The 16,447-nt window shown below is 38.4% G+C and overlaps 1 protein-coding gene across 3 annotated transcripts; it reads right to left on the minus strand.

The window, feature by feature from the left end:
* Positions 1 to 801: 801 nt before the first annotated feature.
* Positions 802 to 15,978, minus strand: LOC126811776 (probable flavin-containing monoamine oxidase A). Of its 3 annotated transcripts, XM_056099097.1 has the most exons (13): positions 15,759 to 15,978; positions 14,517 to 14,607; positions 13,255 to 13,381; positions 12,462 to 12,579; positions 11,886 to 12,043; positions 10,032 to 10,121; positions 9,654 to 9,741; positions 9,019 to 9,119; positions 7,992 to 8,150; positions 7,460 to 7,647; positions 4,893 to 4,980; positions 4,400 to 4,513; positions 1,057 to 1,196 (listed from the first exon to the last, which is right to left on the minus strand). In XM_056099097.1, exons 1-12 carry the CDS (start codon positions 15,874 to 15,876, stop codon positions 4,433 to 4,435), a joined length of 1,407 nt encoding a protein of 468 aa, XP_055955072.1. In that variant the 5' UTR covers positions 15,877 to 15,978; the 3' UTR covers positions 1,057 to 1,196; positions 4,400 to 4,432. The 3 variants fall into 3 exon arrangements, with proteins under 3 accessions (XP_050393630.1, XP_055955071.1, XP_055955072.1); XM_050537673.2 differs by lacking the exon at positions 4,400 to 4,513 and having other exon boundaries at positions 802 to 1,196; positions 10,032 to 10,117; positions 11,882 to 12,043; XM_056099096.1 differs by lacking the exon at positions 4,400 to 4,513 and having other exon boundaries at positions 802 to 1,196; positions 15,759 to 15,977.
* Positions 15,979 to 16,447: the final 469 nt, after the last annotated feature.

The raw sequence follows: 16,447 nt of genomic DNA on the forward strand, positions 1-16,447 counted from the left end.
TACGTTGTCCAAACGCCTGACTCTTTCCATATGATATTTCCATGGCCCTTTTTATGGCTATTTTTAAAGCTAGCAGCAAGGGAGAGATAAGGCCCGAGTATATCTTTGGGCTTTGGCAGTTTCCTATCCGTGGTTCATCCATTATTTTATACACATCTTTCGTGAATTAGTTCCCAGAAAGATCTTTCGAAAGGTAAATGAAATGAAATGGGGTTTAACGTCCCAGTTTTCTGCACCATCCGAGCTAATGAAGACGGACATGCAGTGTGCTATGGGGGACATGTTTTCGGACAGCGGCGCTACGGTCTACTTTTATATCCACTGACACTGTCAAGGTTTCTTGAACAGTATAATGTAATGCAGGTCAGTTACAGAATGCGTGGTGCAATCTTTAAAAACTTTCGAACCATTAGAAAAGCTGACAAAAAATAGGGCCTCATCATTCGATCTTTCCTCTATTCATTATAGGCCTACATGTACTATACTAGCCACCAAGGCCAGGTAAAGAGACGGACACTTCCGCTTTACAGGGGTCGTTTTATCAGCACCCGGGCTAGAGTTTTACCGGGACAGTGTCGGTTTTGTGTGTCTTTTCTGCCGTCCCTTCCTGGGGGCAATGTGTCGTGGCAAATAGTGTTTATTGTGAGTCGTGTTTAAACATCTTTTTCTTTTAAGAAATAAAACTTTTTTTTTTATTGTCAAAAAAAAAAAAAAAATGAAATGTCCCGGTTTCTTCAATGAATAATCTTGTAACCCTAACTTGGGTCCCTACCTCCACAAAAATGTAAATGGTCAATAAAATGAAAAGTGTATATTATTTATTGTATACTTACAACAAAATCCGTGTTAAACATGAAAAAAATGCCTCCCCAAAAACAGCAAATCACAACTTACATAGATAGGCAACTGCCCAGCGCGCCCATGCGTTTAGAGGGCCCTGCTGCTTTGGGGTATTCATCATTATATTAATTATAAAGTATATACAATTATTCACAAAGTAGACGTATATGTGTAGAGGGAACTGTATACCCGGGTGAAAATCGACTAGATTTTAATAATAAAAAGGCAACAGATATAAGTCCCGCACCAAATACAACTATTGAGATTGATTTGATAATGTTAATATCTTGGCGTGCTCCACCACCTAGTTCCAGCTCTTTTGATTTTTTACTTTGAGGATACAAATTATCCAGGACCTGAAATCACACACAAATTCATAGAAGAATAATTAAACGGTACAAAATATCTAAGCATTACGATAGGCACATAATATACAATACAGCATATAACTAAATGGGGTGAAATAGAATGGTGTTTAACGTTCTACTGTTCTGCACCCACAGCCGGGATATGCCCGGATAGCGGTGCTACGATCTATAACTTTTATTTAGAATTCTAATTGTCAAGGGTTCTTTTACACGTGTACAGGTTGGCCTGTCAAGCGACCTCTGATTTTCGTCAAAACCGAACGACCAGACATCGTTTCTTGCCAGGACCTCCGTCTGCACCCCTAAACTACGTCGGAAAATCCCGAGGAACCTTTTCGGCCAACACCGGAAGCGCACCCGAGATCCCCAAGCTAGCGGGCCAGAGTCTTATTCACTAAGCCACCACGGCTCCCAAATTCATAAAAGGAAAAATAAAAGCTAACATATTTAAGAATAACGATAGACACTTAAAGCCCTACCGTATTGGGCTAATCTGGAAAACACCATGCAGTTTGCTATGACGGGGATTTTGCCCGGAGGGTCCACTAGCTAAAACGTGATTTTTCGTACAATCAATGGCCATAATCCAGGAAGTTAGGTCTGATATATCAAACTGAACAGAGATTATTCGGATATAAACATATGTTTTAAGTTTCATCAAAAATCATATAAAAATTTTGACCTCAAGAAAGTCCCCAACCTTAGCATTACATGCATGCTTTTATACTTTTTATGCGCCCACATTGAAATGTGGTCGTATGTTGTCGTCACCCCGTCCGTCCGTCCGCCGGCCCGTCCGTCCGTCGCGCGGCGTCCACAATTGCTTGTAGACGCTCTAGAGGCTAAAGTTAATATCTGATTGACTTTAAATTTATGAACAGTGTTTAAGGTCATGAGACGAAGAAGCCTATAGATTTTTAACAATTTCCAATAATTACTGCCAGAGTTATAGCCCTTGATCACTTCAAAATATCTTGTGGACAACCTAGAGACTAAAGTTAATATCCGATTGACTTTAGATTTATACACCGTGTTTAAGGTCATGAGACGAAGAGGCCTATTGATTTTCAACGATTTCCGATAATTACACTTTAGAGACTATGGTTATCATCTATTTGATTTTAAACTTATACACCGTGTTTACGCCTATATTATAATCGTTTCGATTGACTTTAGATTGATACCGAGTTTAAGGTCTTGAGACGAACAAGTATATTGATTTTCAATGATTTTTGATAACTTGAACAGCTAAATCCATGATATTAAATGTTTTGTATATTAAACGTTAGCATGGGCCAAACAAATTCTAATGTTTTTCTGATAATTACTTAATGAGTTGTTACTCTTGAACAGATTTTAGTGTACTATAAATGTTTCATTTCCGACAAAAGTAAAAATATGCGACAACTCTTGTTGACTGCCTGGACGATTAGCTGCTGTGGGTGTATGTTTCGTTGCCTGGCAACCTATCTTTGCATAAAGTGGAATTTTCGTCCGATTTTCACGAAATTTGAACGTGATACATATATTTTAAATTTCATCAAAAAATTTTAGCTCTAGAGGGTCCACAAACAAAAGGCGCGACAACAATATTCATCCACATGAAAATGGGCTTATAAAAATCTGTCTGTTCTCTATTTGTAATATGCAGTTGGGATTCGAAATAAGAATAGGCCGTTGTGCAGCTGTCTGGGCAAAATTTTCCTCAAGGCACACTGTATGGCGTATGCCCGTCTCCATTAGCCCATTCGTCGTAGAACAGTGGGATGTTAAACCTAATTTCACTTCATTTCAGAACAGTACAAATATATACTTTTATACGCATAATACAGATTTATACATTGGCACATTCAAATTTCTTAGATTATCTTGATTGTATGCTACTGCATGTAGATCTGTACACATTATCGATCTTAAAAACAGGTTGTGTAGGTGCAGAATATTTCACTATCTAGATTTTCCGGCGTGGTTCCTCCTTGTCAGTGATGCAGGACGGAGGGCCTGACAAGGACAGCTGTCTAGTCGTTCGGATGGGATAAAAAACCGAGGTCCTGCCTACACGGTAATTAATTTTGTAATGGTTGGATGTAAACGACTGATTTTTTTTTTACGAAAACAAGAAAATTAATTTAAATTGGGGAAAATCAAATTGATTGTAGATCTTATTTGATTAAGTGACCCTTCCTACAGATTTTAGTAGTTATTTGGCTTCCTTCATTTTGTTTGTCTTGAAAGTCAAAGGCCAGCAGGCAAAATAATTGACCATAAAGACCTGTAGCTCCTCCCACTTTTTTTTATGACGTCACCTTAGATACCATTGACTGACACGCCCTAAAACAACGTTTAAATAAAATCTTTTTGTTTGAGAATTTTTGAAAGAGAAGAGTATTGTTAGTTTGAAGTCAAACATACTATAATGAAAAATATTTTTACGAGGAGAAGCTGTTTTGGGCGAGTGACAGATCAGCATTCAATGTGTCACCGAGGTGTCAAGAGAAACAGATTTGACGTCAAATAAGGGAAGTAACAGACGTTCTCTATTCCAGTCAGGATGGGGTTACAAGCAAATTCTATTTGTATGCCGACTGGGAGATTGGTTAAGTTCAGTGCAGGCCCGGTCCAACGAAGTTGATAATGACCAAGTGATAGCGTTTCAGGGTTGACTTGTAATTAATAACGCTGCAAAATTACAAAGTGCATCTGTGTCCGGTATATATTTGAATAATGTAGCAGGCACCAGCTGCTTCTAACTGTCCATTAGTTGATCTTTCATGGCGTTTCAAACAGGCCCTATTGCTTATTAGAAATGGAGAACGGGATATGATGTGAACGAAGGCATGGCAATCACCCGGAAGTAGATTAGACATGACATTCTTAATTACCTGTATGCAAGATACGCCCACATTTTGCAAGAGATGGACAGCTAAAAAGGGTTAGTGCTAAATGATAAGGTCAGTTCAATTTTGGGCCTGACATGTGTCAATATCAAAGGGAACAGAGTTCTTTGGGATATAAACATACATTTTAAAGATACATGATGGGAGATTAGAAAAAAAGCTGGCAGTTCTCACTTTGATAGTTAAAATATAGATGATGAAAATGAATTATGCTGAAAATTTCAGTCAAATTGTTTCACTCTAAGCCGAGAAAATCTTATTTTAAAACCTCTGTGCCCCGATTGTCATTGTTACCTCTTACAAAGTCTTGTTTATCCTTTTTTGCGTTTAATCATCAACGGCCGTTGAACAGCAGATCGGACTCAAATCCAATGAAAATCGGACCCATAAGATGGCATCGAGAGTTGACTATAATAGTTAAAAAAAATAAGGTAAATTGAATATGCTGACAATTTCAGTCAAATTGCTCTACTCTGAACCGATATATTAACTTTTGAATTTTAGGCTAGCCTCGATGATCATTACTTTAAAAAAAACAAAGACTCGATTAACCACCTTTACGTTTAATCATCCTTCACAAAATGTATTCCAATCCGCTAAGTATCGCAAGCTAGCGATGGAATAACATTTCAGGCCTGCAATAGACAGATTTAGTCCTTGCATAATGTATGTTTAATAGTTTATAGATCATTTATAGTGTCCATAAACAAAATGTGGACGGACGGGCGCATAGGGGCGACGACAATATACGTCCACATGAAAATGCGGGCTTGTAAAAATAAGCTACCTCATTTGCGGCCCTGCAACCAGATTGAACGGCACCATTCATAAATCCACACCATGCGGTAGCTGTTTCCGTTCCCGCGAAATGGACCCTAGAAATTAGATATTAGACAAATTCTTAAGTCCATATCGGAAATCTAAATTATCTGCAAATTTAAAATCTGCAGTTTATAAAGAAAAGGTTACAGTCAGCTTCACTAATACACTATTTGAAAGAGTCTTATAATGACGTTTATGATGGGGTTTATGCTGACTTGACTTAGTCCGACAGAACTATGGCTGAACCATGAAATTGTATACAAAGTTGTTTCTTTTTTTAGGATTGCTTTTAGTAGTCTAGGGTGTCCTCTTTCAGAATCTACCGGGTGAACCTCGGTAACCCTTGAGCGTTTTTAGAAATTCAAGATGGCGCCCAAGACGGCCGCTATTTCAAATAATCCGCTATAACTCCCATAGTATTTGGTCAAGGATGATAATTTTGGTGTCTAACCGTATGTTTTTTGGACCAAGGAACACTGAAATCGTTCATTATGTTGTCGGGTGATTAGATGATAGTAAAATCCAAAATGCCAGACAATATGACCCTTTAATTCGATAGCGGCGGTTGGGGGCGATTTGTTTCACCAAACCAAACTACATGTATATCAAAAGACGAACTATATATGAGCATAATGTGATACGATAACACCACACACATAGTTCCAGTTTGAAGCACTCTCATTCTAAGATTAATTATTGTCTGGCGTGAACAATTAAAGGCTCTTGCTCTATGCTGGTCAATCTGTGGTCAGTGTTGCAAGAGCCTTTAATTGTTCACGCCAGACAATAATTAATCTTAGAATGAGAGTGCTTGAAACTCGAACTATTGCCGACCGCCCAAGGGCGGGAGCGCCACGTGTGGCGTCACTCCAGGGGAAGATCAAGCAATACGATTACGTCATCTTAGAAACAGATTTGTCACTGCAACCTCCACAAGTAGAGAGATTTTTGGTGGAAGGGTAACTGCACAAACTGTTCGAAATCACTTGCAGGCTGCTGGTCTTCGAGCTCGGAGGCCCTATAATGGACCAATATTGACAGCTCTTCATCGCCGTAACCGACTTGTGTGGGCCACAAGACACATAAGATTTACTCAAAGACAGTGGAATTCGGTTGTCTTTAGTGACGAATCTCGATTCACTTTGAGATTTGCCGATGGCAGGGTCCGAGTGTACCGCGGACGGGGTGAACGTTACGCTCAAGTGTGCGTCAGAGAAGTTGACCGATTTGGTGGCGGCAGCGTCATGGTTTGGGGTTCTTTTTGTGCACATGGACGTTCTCCTCTTGTTGTTGTCCAAGGGAACTTAAATGCTGTCCAGTACAGGGATCAGATTTTGGAACCTGTTCTTCTTCCGTTTATGCAGAGACATGGGCCTTGACTAACGTTTCAACAAGACAATGCTCGACCCCATACAGCAATTGCTACCCAGAATTTTTTAAGAAATGCCGGTGTCCAAGTCCTTGATTGGCCGTCGCTTAGCCCCGACCTTAATCCTATTGAACACATCTGGGACGAACTGTGTCGACGTGTTCGTCAGCAAGTGAATCCACCACTGACGTTGCAGGACCTTCAACATGCTCTTGCTGAGCAGTGGCGACGTCTTCCTTGGGTAGTGTTTACTAATGTTCTGAGATCCATGAGAAGACGTTGTGTGGCAGTACGAGACGCTAGAGGAGGCCACAACCGTTACTAAACACTTTATTCCGATTGTTCTCCAAGTCTGTGAATTTCATTTTGGGGGGTACTGTGACATCACGAACGTTATCAATGTCAAGGACTTTCGGCGAGACGTATTCTTGCTTTCTGTTGATGTCAAGGTCATCTATGCACAAGATAACACTAAAATAGTTGCCTTAAACCAAATATTAAAAATCTAGTCCCAAAAATCCCGAGTGTCAAGTTTTTAATTTGGCTGAGTATAGTTTGGTTTGGTGAAATAATGGCCCTCAACCGCCGCTAACGAGTTAAAGAGATATATTGTCTGGCATTTTGGATTTTACTATCATCTAATCACCCCACAACATAATAAACGATTTCAGTGTATTCCGTGGCCCCAGAAACATAGTTTAGACACCAAAATTATCATCCTACACTAAATACTATTGGAGTTATAGGGATTATCTGAAATGGCGGCCGTCTTGGGCGCCATCTGGAATTTCTCAAAACGCTTAAGGGTGGCCGAGGTTCACCCGGCAGATTCTGAAAGAGGACACCACAGGATACTAAAATCAATCATAAAAAACTATCTATACAATTTCCAGGTTCACTCGAAATATTAGGTTGGGCGATCGGACTATAAAGCTTATTCTCTCTCTTTTTTTGTGTTTCGACCGCAGGGGTTAACCAGGTGCTAACCGAGGCTATAAGATTTACATGGTTATGTATAGGGTCAAAACCTCTGTAGTTTAATTCGTAAAATAGATTTGTTTAGACTGAATGATTGTTAATAAATTACATTCTAAATAGTTTTCTGAGATCTTACTTTTCACATACGACGTAAGTGTTTAGATAGACTGATTATTATTAGTTACCTTCCAAATGGTTTTCTGAGATCTTGATTTAAATAGTTAGTGGTTCCTGGAATAAGAGATTTCAGAAAACAACCACCATTGAAAGGTTCCTTGCTCCAATCTTTTATTGCTATATCAATATAGTTCCTGGCAGGATCACCTAGGATACATGCCAATAGACCGAGAATCCTTTCCTCGTATTCTTCGTCCTGAAAGATAATAATTATTTTTTGATGATTACGTCCAATGTAAGAAATTTATACAAACAATTTACTGCGTTTTTGGTTTAGATGTACAGGACATCTTTTAATGTGACAGAACTAAAAATATATGGAGATATTGCTTTAATTTGAAACAAATATTTATACGATATCGGAGCTAGGATTCGATTTCACTACTATTCAATATAGTAAATGCATTCATGATGGATTCGTAGTACCGTAATAAAACTTTTATATGAGTATTACAAGAGAATGACTAGATTAGTAGGTCGTAATTGACGGACATATTGGACATCTGAGATACGACATCATGTCCAGTATTCTATACTTACATTGCTTTGATCCCCTTTTACTGGTGACAAGAAACCAGCAAGAGCAGGATTACCATTTGATGATGTAGCATCATAAACAATTCCAACAGCTCCTAGCTTAGGATCTTCCAGAACGTTTTGGAATCCGAAATGCCCATTATTACCACCATCCCAAAACTCCTACCAAGAGAACAGTGATACAATAATAAAGTTTTATGGTGTATACCCAGTGGCGGTGGCAGAGTGTGGAATACGCTCATACAGCAGCGTTGTCTCGCTTGTCCGAAAGGAAAACTTGGATGCTGATCAAATTTCATAAGGATGTATTATGATCCTTGAAGAATTCTAATCCTTAGGATTCGTCCTCTTATAACACTAATGCCTCACACCCGATTTGAAAAACATCATGTTAAAGACTACAGCCTCTATCATGTTCACAAGGTTTTCAGCAAAGGGGGATAACTCGGAAATGGAAAGTCACTGTACACTAAATATCGATAGGGGTTTTCCTCACATGACAAGAAAATTGTTGACGGACAGACCGATGGGCAGGGTGAGGTATGAAAATGAAGTAAAAATTCCTACATCATATTTTACACACGTTGTCGGGAATATAAACAGTTATTGGGGGAGCCACGGTGGCACACTAATCCGTAAGTGCGGGTTTCAATCCCGGTGTTGGCCTAGACAATCAATGGGGGGGGGAGGTGTCTCTCCTGTGAGTTGGACATAAAGGGGGGAGAGGTGCTCATGGCAAGGCACAGCATCTAGTCATACTGATGGGACGAAAAACCGATTTCCCATGTACATGTTGGCGTGCCCGTAAAAGAACCCTCGGCAGTTGAAATCCAATTGCTTCCCTCGTTGTCCATCTTCATTATCCCAGTTGGTGCAGAAAAGTAAGACGTTAAGGCCTCCCTTTCTACGACTCAATTCACGAAAGATGTGTACAAAATAATAGACGTAGGTCTACCATGCATCGGAAGCTACCAAAGGAAACACTCAGCCTTATCGTACCATTCATTATTTATCATCGTCAAACATTTACCTGTTCGTACGTCACAGCAAATTTAACTAGAAATCCTAACGGTACACTCTGTAATAAAGTTAACTGTTCTGGTGGAAGAGTTGGTGTAAAGGATATGGATGCTGAAAGATGGAAGTCAAAAAGAAACTGTCGAACTGCATTACAAAATCATTTCATGATAAACGACTTTTGTAGGCAATTATACATTCTCATTTTAAAATTTCTACTGAAGCAATGCTGTCTTCATTATCCCACTCGGAGCAGAACAGTGGGACGTTAAACAACCCCATTTCATTTCATTTATAGAAGCAATGAATTATTTTTATTATTATCTGAATAGTAAAAATAATTATTTTAAAAATACAAGTACGAGTGTAGTATGGGACAGGAACCGAAAATGAGTAATCGCAGCCATCAACATAGAATTGTGGCGTAATATCAAACATCGATGCCCAATGTTGATCGTACTTGAAATGACGGAGCTTTAGACTTTGGGGACTTAGTATTTTGGGTAGATATTAAAGTTACTGAACCGTATTAACCATCTTTAAAACTATAGATTATATTATTCTCATAATCTGATGGGGTTTGGTTTTTGTTTGTTGTTTTTGGGTTTTTGTTTTAATACATAAGACAAATAGTCGTTTCATCCTTACTAATTTGATGCGGAGGCAAAGCCAAAATAACTCGTCGACATGATAGCTGGATACGATTACCGGTAATAACAGCAACCATTTCTGAATTCTGAAAGTTTAAAATTAAAATACGTTTTGAAAACAATTCCCGCTACGAAACATCATTTGCAGTTTGTATAATGACAGTAGTCAAACGGACAACAGGGATAGCTTTTAACATCTCATTACAATATCCAGTCGTTCAAACCTATAGGGAGGCCAGTTTTGTCCGACTACGTTACCTAGCATTAGGACGCGCATATCATTACGTATACTACGCAAAGTAGATTCCTAGCTTTACTCCTGAACGTAGATTCCTAGCTTTACTCCTGAAAGTTGTTACGTTTCTATGTGTCTTACCTGAACAATATTTGTTACTGCCTGATTCAGCAAAACCTTGACGCTTCCTATTTTATGGACCAAGTTTGTGGCTAATTGTTGCAGTCCTCCCTACATTAAAAACAACAACAGAAAAAATAAACATAACATGAAAAACAAACCCATCTGCGTCTAAAATTCTACTACATGTAAATAAAACATTTAAAATTGAAAAGCATTTAAACGCTAGATTACCGAACAGGTACTTATCTTTCTGACTATCTATGAATTAGCTAGGATACTTTGGACTCTCGTATGAGTAGCCATAATGAAATGCTTTTGCGAAATCGAGCTAAATTTGCTGGGACCTTGTTTACCACAACACTAACTAAAAAATGTCTAAAACTATTTAGTGGGTGCGGGGAGGTAATGTATATAATCAACATCCGTTTGTCTAGATTTGCGAAAACGCCCAATATCGATTTGTATCTACGGTTATATATTTTAATAAATAACATTTCAACCATGGGCAATACTTCTGATTTAAATTTAAAATGAACAAGCCTCATGTTCATCCCATTAGAAACTAAGTCAAGATCTTAATTCTGATGAGCGTGTACCAGGGCCTATTTTAACGTGCCCACACATACGGACTTTGCCTCGAAATGAAAACTCCGTGCTTCGAGAATCATAAATCCGTTTAAATTTCGTGTTCGTGTTTTGCATGTAAGTCTGCAGGTTACAGTAACGGTTCGTCTGCTTTGGGACGTTTCTGTGGACTGCCAATGATACCGATAAACAGCTATAAATACAAATCAGTAAATTAGTTTCACACTAATTAGTGCCTCAATTTTTGTCTGTTTTAGTTGTTGGGGATCAAAAGATTGAATTAGATTTTGATGCAACTGCTTGGGTTATGGCTTTACATACACCTATTGTAACAGTTCATGAGCTTTCTAGTGTTATGAATTGGAAACATGGGAGGGTTAGTGCTAAATAAATGATAAGGCCAGCTCAATTTTCGTCATATGTCACGAGATGTAAACAGGGTTAGCGCTAATCCCAACCCTAAACCTAACCCTGATCCTAGCCCCAATGCTTACTCTAAACCTAACCTTCAATCTCACCAACAACGACCTCAACGACCTTGACAAAATTTGAGCTGGCCTTAACAAATAGATTTAGCCACATGGGGCGCTAATCCTAATTATAGCATTCCGCGATCTTGTGGAAGCGATAGAGGCTACCACTTTAACCGTGGGGTTTTTTCAAATTTTGTGTGAAACATTTGGGGAGGACACGGCAAACCCCATCGATATTCAGCGTTCGTGGCCTTCCGCTCTCAAGTTATCAAACTGTTCCAAAAACGCGATATAGGCTACAGGTTCATATTCGATGTGAGGCATTGGGTCCCTGCTCATCTCTTACAAAATCTCGGCGTATCGTGTATGGCAACCACTTGTTTGGTTATAAAGGTGTAAGCGTGGTGATAATTCAGGAAGGTTTTATTCCACTTCTGGCGAGGTTTTGTTTTGGTCACGACTAATTGGTCACGATCTCAGAAGGTTTATTCTGGCATGGTGCTGATAAAGGTGATGGAAAAAGCTAAATTGAGTCTATCAAGTTCTGTATGGGAAATCGTGAGTCACGTTTTGGAAATTTTGTCGGAACCCAAGGAGGGAAATACCCACCACAAAAACCTCCACCTCCAGAAACCGTGATTCGTCAATAAAACCTTAAATAGGCCCTGGCGTGTATAGTGATAATGGACGACAATTAATACGTGTGGATATAATTACCAGAACAAGTTGGTGTTGCGACGACTAAGGTTATGTATCATAGTTCTAATAGGACGACGAGTGCAGTCTGCCAATGTTCAAATAGTAATAAACTTGCCTTGACTCTATAGTCCTTCCCTGAGTATTCATTTGGTTTTGTCACCTTGTCTAAGCCGCCTGCTGAATCAATATACATTAAGAAATAGAGTAGACTCATTTCATTTGGCGCCAAACCAAACATACAACGGCATGCAGAATCAACTACACTTTGGGAACCTAGATTGAGAAAAATACAAACTTTATTATGACACCATTAGATATAATGAATTTCTATAAAAATTTCTACCTTTAGATATAATGAATTTCTATAAAAATTTTATAATAGATATTCTGTACATTATTCATTAATAATAATAACACATTTTGTGCCATTTGACAAAATTGATTTTCAAAAAGACGGACGTCTACTTCGATTAAGTAATATGTAGATAAATTCTCTACTTTTCTAGAGGTTTTAACACACTTTATGCCATTTGACGAAATTGATTTTCAAAAAGACGTTCGTCTATTTCGATTAGGTAATAGATAAATTCTCTAATTTTCTGGGGGTGGGGGGAAGTATGGAGAGGAAGGGGGGGGGGTGTTTCATAGATTTATGAAGCTGTCTATTCTTAAATAATATCTGGTAACTAACCGGATGTCCACACTTGTTCTGTAATATAATTCTCCACCGTTATTTCATCCAATTGTTTCATTGTTGCTGAATCATTTGACTTCTGGTGATGTTCCATTAGGATCTTTAATCTTTTTAACTATATGACGGAATTAAAAACTATACGATTAGTGCCAGCAATACTGGAATGTGCCTGTCATCGTATTATACCCGTTACGATGCCAACCGGGAACATGTTCTTAATGTTCATACAAATGGGGCTGGGTGCATTTTAGACCATAAGGTCTGTAATTGAGCCAAGTGGCGTGGTTTCAATGCACATTTGTACGTGACAAGGAGTAGGGTAGCCTGCCTATCCTTGTGGATTTCCTCCCACTGTCACGACCCCTACATCCCGAAATGACAAATTTTGTTTTAAACCGCATTTCAGTTTTAATTTGGGGGGTTGGACGGCCGAATGGTTAGCACGTGCGCGCTGCGCTGTATCATACGGTCTGTCATTGAGTCAACTAGCGGGGTTTGGATTCCCCGGTTGTACGTGACAAGGAGTAGGGTCGCCTGTCCAACCTCGTGGGTTTTCTCCGGGTCCTCCGGTTTCATCCCACTGCTAAAGACCCCTACGCGCAAGCGAATTTATTGAAATAAAATTGAACTATGTGTTAGTCCCGAAATGACCTAGTTTGTGTCGATTGGACTTTAAACCCCATCTCTCTCTCTCTCTCTCTTTCAGTTCTAATTTAAGTTATGGTCATCTTGCGATCTTTCATATTTTAACTGTAAGTGTGATTTAAAAATGCTTAAAACAGTTTCTTACCTTCCACATTAAAAACTTAAGGTCAAGTTGTGTGGTCCATGGTATTGGTGTAATTGCCCCTGCTTCCGTCCGCATAAAATTGTCCATATTCAACTTTCGCAGTAAAGTCCGAAGATGGACCTGTGCCCTACGAACAACAAATAACATATTATGATAATATTTTTTTTTGAGTTCGTTGTTTATCCATGCATTGTTCTTCAATTTCAAAGCAAGTCTATCTGTCTAGAACATTCCCAATGCTTTGGTTTATCATGACTGAGGCTGTATTTAATACGTAGTCTGTCGTCATGCATCTTCAATATAAGACTTGATCTCGCTTTAACTCCGTGGCCAACATCATATCAAGGCCTTCACGTATCAATCTACATTTTTCGTCAGTGATTTCGATTGGTCTAGGACCCAGCTCTAGACCCCCACCCACCCATCCCGATTCATGCAGGGAATATCATCGCGAATACCAGGCCTCGCACTTTCCAACTGAAATGTCTACCTGCGATAACCTCAGCTTTTCTGCTATGATTATGTTATGAACCATTTCAAATCTTAGTCCAAACCTTTCTTATTTACTTTCCTGTTCTTCCATTATGCTAATAGGTTTGCTTTTCTTTAGTTTTCCGTATTTTTTTTTTAACGGATAGAAAACATTCAACGGCTGTATCTATTCCTGTACGTATTTGTATCACCACGACCTCTGATTGGACGTTATTGTTCACGTGCCTGCGGTAGAGAGAGATAACGAACCTAAAAGTTCGAAATTTCAGACTAAGATAGCAACGCCTAGATGTTGTAAAACTAGCTTCAGGAACATGGCCTTCATGCAAAGGTGAATTTATATTTTTAGAAACACTATTATAAGACCTACATAAATATTTTGTTAAAAAAAAAGGAATTATTTTGTATTTTCACGATTATCTATACCATGAACTGTAAAATGATTCTTTGTAACTAAGCAGTTTATGAATAGCATATATACCTCTTCATACGGATACAGTTTGAATATTACTATGACTATAAATATTAGAATTGTTCATCAATTATTAGTATCTATATGTAGGGCTAAATACTATAACAAGACAAATTAATATGCAACAATTGTCATAATCATGCTGGTTTTCCACTAGCGATAATATTGCTTAGAAATGTTCTTTAAAACTTATTATGCGCTTGTGCGTTAAACCTGCCCCAATGTGCTTTATGGTATAGGACGACCCTCACGACCACCATTTTGAACTGAAATTATTGGGATATGTTTATTTTCTTACCTTCCAACCCATTCTCCACCCACATCCCATAAATCAACACAATCACCGACTGATTTTAGCTGAACAGTTTTAATTCTTCCACCAATTCTATCTGAAAAACAAAACATTCATTTTTACAATAAATGCGATTATAAATACATGTACATCTAAAATATAGCATCTTGGTTTTCATAAGGTGAAGATGGCAACAGGAAACAAGTCGGTTCACAACTATCTCAATCCCCTTTCGCAATTCATAAAAAAAACCTTAGAAAGTAGGAAGTTAAACCCCATTTTATTTCACTTTATGTTTTTTTCGCAATTCTTGGGGTTCGTTTTCTTCAAATGTCATCAAAATTGTACAACCGTTAATTGTTACCGCATTTAAAATTCTAAGCACATCAGAGTTACACCCAGAGTATAAGAATTTACCGACTCGTAACAAACGATTGATTATTATTATTTTATATACCTCAGACGTATAAAATGGTGACATGAAATCAATAGGAACTAATGTAAACTCTGAAGCAATTTGTATAATATTGTGACAAAATGTTCTTTACAGCAAGGGAGTTACCGTGGCTCAGTGGGTAAGACGTTGTCTAGCTAACCTGGAGGTCCCGTGTCCGATCCCTGTGTTGACCGAGAATGTTCATTGGGTTTTCCGATGTGGTCCCCCCTTTGTCAATAGTGTGGGACCACGGGCCTAACAAGGGACAACGTATAGTCGTTCGGATGTGACGAAGACCTGAGGTCCCGTGTGGACATTGGTGTGCACGTAAAAGAACCCATGTCAGATGGAATTCGATATAAGAGTAGGCCGTAGCCGTAGCGCCGCTGTCCGGGCAAATTTCCCTCATCGAACACTTGTGGCGTATGCCCATCTTCATTAGCCCAGTCAGAGCAGAACAATGGGACGTTAAACACCATTTCATTTCTTTACTGTACGGGGAAATTTGGTTGTGTACAGTTTTAGCGTCGGCATTTTATTTATATCTTTGCGTAAAAGCTTTTCACATTTAGCTATATAGGCCTATTATAGATTGATAAATGGTGATATAAATAATAGTTTAACCATTGTACGTGATACACATCTCGTCTGGTCAAAATAACCTTATAGAAACCACTTACAGCAATTATCACGAATAGGTTATATAATAGGTTTCCTTTTGGGGGGTTGCGATCTTTACAATACAATTCCTTTATATGAGCAAATAGTACGTCTGTCTTAATTGATTTTCTTAATATCTCACACTGACCTACCTTTAGCTTCTAAAACAACTATCTTCAAGGAATCCTGTTGATCCAATAAATGGTAGGCAGCAGCAAGACCCGATAAACCAGCACCAATAATCACTACATCTGCATTTATTTTATCCATATTTTAAAGAATGGCCACAAAAAATTAAATATCCAAATATCTCACTGTTCAGTAAAGGTCGTAGTGTTCATATCGTTACGTGATAAAACTTGACGACTGTGTCTCAAGTCAATATGTTTATCTGACACGTGACATTTTGTTTGTTGAATAGAAACTTCACCTTGAATAAAAACTCGTTGAATTTGCATTAAAACATAAGATGAAGATTTGGCATAGTTGTAATTATAACACAGGTGTGGAGCTAATATTTACAGCGTTTCATCTACTGATATGTAATTTCTTTATGATTCATATAATTTATGTGGACGAATATATATATCAGTTAAAGTCTTTAATTAAATGGGGTCATAATCAACCATAATAACCCCCTATAAATCTATATTTAGCTCCCACAGCAAAAGACCACTACGAACAGCAAGCGAATTATTGAAATAAAATTGAACCATGTGTTGGTTTTTTTTCGAAATTACCTGGTTTTTAAACCCCATTTCTCTTAATCCTTATACCGACACGAACGTATAGGTACGAACGTAAAGTATAGTACATCTACGAGTATTAATGATGAGATAAA

This window comes from Patella vulgata, chromosome 2 (genome assembly GCF_932274485.2).
Source record: "Patella vulgata chromosome 2, xgPatVulg1.2, whole genome shotgun sequence".
NCBI classification, from domain to species: domain Eukaryota; kingdom Metazoa; phylum Mollusca; class Gastropoda; family Patellidae; genus Patella; species Patella vulgata.

Bases quoted from the DNA above. Each gene is read 5' to 3' on its own strand.
- LOC126811776 (XM_050537673.2), bottom strand. From the start codon at position 15,876: ATGGATAAAATAAATGCAGATGTAGTGATTATTGGTGCTGGTTTATCG. The intron at 13,382-14,516 runs GTAAGAAAATAA...TGTTGTTCGTAG, and splicing joins GGTGGAGAATGGGTTGGAAG to GGCACAGGTCCATCTTCGGA. The intron at 9,742-10,031 runs GTAAGACACATA...TTAAACTTTCAG, and splicing joins CAGTAACAAATATTGTTCAG to AATTCAGAAATGGTTGCTGT.